This window comes from Agrilus planipennis, unplaced genomic scaffold, assembly GCF_000699045.2.
Source record: "Agrilus planipennis isolate EAB-ADULT unplaced genomic scaffold, Apla_2.0 scaffold2289, whole genome shotgun sequence".
NCBI lineage: Eukaryota > Metazoa > Arthropoda > Insecta > Coleoptera > Buprestidae > Agrilus > Agrilus planipennis.
The window spans coordinates 1,627-3,470 of NW_020440939.1; the positions used below are offsets into that span (position 1 = coordinate 1,627).

Genomic DNA, 1,844 nt, shown 5'->3' on the forward strand with positions numbered 1-1,844 from the left:
TATCAAAATCAATTTTTTATTTATTCATTGCACATAACGAGAACACAAGAACCTCCAAGTCAAAAACAACAATTAATAATAAACATGCTAAAAACGTGATGAATTATATTCAAGGAAAATGATATGCAAAAAATACCTACTCCATTAATTTTTTTATAAAAAGGAACTACTTGCCTACCAGTAGCAATGAACATAGTTATTGAACTAAACGTTTTAACAAATTTTCAAATTTAATTTTTTGATATTTAATCAGCTTAGAGCTAGTTTTCTTTGTGAAGCACTATTTAAATGGATAAATAGAACAGCAGAACTGTTTTTAAAGTTTATTATAATGTAGTATTTACTGTACAATTGTTTCGTCCTATTAAACCTATGTCNTACAATAGAACATTGTAAAATTGATTTTGGTTTGATTAAAAGAACATTGAACATACTGACTATTGCTCGAATTTTCACCACAGGTGGTATTACCCTACACTCATTTTATATCCACTACATATTTTAAGAAATTTTGTTGTAAATTACTTTATCATATATATTAAAACTAAAATAAAAACGTCCCTATATTTATTTATTTTTTATTAATTAAATTGTGTACAAAAAAGACGGATTTAAATGAATGACCACTAAAAGTAACACAAGAAAAATTACATCCCTCTGTTTGGTAGGTCTTTCACTTTATATATTCGCACAAGCCAATGTTCTGTTGTGTAGGCCTCCTCCAACACGTCCAATTCAAAATCTTTGTTTCCTATTTCAGCTCCTCTGACCCTATCATAACCGGGTGGTTTCCCTCCTAAATTTAAAAAGTTTTATTAAAATACATAACAGTTAAAATAGTCAAATGATAACTCGCCTTCACTGTAGACATTTCCAAAACGATAATAACACATTTTATACATTAAACAATTCAAAAGGGTTGGAGAACCTTCTTTATCGATTCTAAATTCTCCAGTTGACGAATAATAATCCCATTCTTTGATATGAGCACCCCTATCTGTACTACCACCTGCAAAAATATGGAAGCATATTTTAATCAACTAGAATTAGTTGCATGATAAATATTTTTTCTATTTTCATGTACAAATTATAATGTATCTATTCGACATTATTTGTTAATGTGATTTTTTTTTCCACCAATTAAGTTATCTACAGTTTTATTCACCAAAGTACTAATCCTTTAATTTATTAACTTGTATAAGAAGGATGAAGACATTTTGCTGAGCATCACTACCAATTTTTTTCTTTTATACACATTAAATACATAAAAGGACATTTCAATTAGTTTAATACTGAAATAAACAAATAAAAAATACCAAGAATTAGAACTACCTACATCAGATCTCAATAAAACGAAATAGTTTTGGTAGAATAAATAAACTTTACCTATTCTCACCATCCACAAGAACTTGTTAATATCATCAGAATTATTATATTTTATAGTGTACACAAAACAAATCTGATAAATAAATTACTCAATGGATTGTTTACTGGATAGGAAGTTTGCAATGCTATTACTAATAAACAAAAGATATCTTTTTACTAAAACAAAAAAGTATATAGAACAGGGCTGCTCCTTTCGCAATTTAAGTCTATTTTCGAAAAACAATAAACATATTTGCACATCAGGGAAACTTTTGAGAATAATTAAAACAAAACCAGGGAAACAAACCAATAAACTCTCCATTACCAAATACTGCTTTTTTTTAACTATTTATCTAACTTTTCGTTAAATATATACGTATATGTTACAAAACCCAGAAACAAATTGTGTTAATAAATCAATAAGTAAATAGTAATTTTCCACTAATTATTCATGCATTTACGTTTAATAGTCTTTACAA

The 1,844-nt window shown here is 27.1% G+C and overlaps 1 protein-coding gene across 1 annotated transcript; it reads right to left on the minus strand.

The window, feature by feature from the left end:
• Positions 1-564: 564 nt before the first annotated feature.
• Positions 565-1,425, minus strand: LOC112906192 (dolichyl-diphosphooligosaccharide--protein glycosyltransferase subunit STT3A-like). The gene is made up of 3 exons (XM_025979965.1): positions 1,387-1,425; positions 857-1,009; positions 565-796 (listed from the first exon to the last, which is right to left on the minus strand). Exons 1-3 carry the CDS (start codon positions 1,397-1,399, stop codon positions 648-650), a joined length of 315 nt encoding a protein of 104 aa, XP_025835750.1. The 5' UTR covers positions 1,400-1,425; the 3' UTR covers positions 565-647.
• Between the last annotated feature and the right edge of the window lie 419 nt (positions 1,426-1,844).

Coding starts and splice junctions, on each gene's coding strand:
- LOC112906192 (XM_025979965.1), bottom strand. Junction 797..856: donor TGGAAATGTCTACAGTGAAG/GCGAGTTATCAT, acceptor TTTTAAATTTAG/GAGGGAAACCACCCGGTTAT.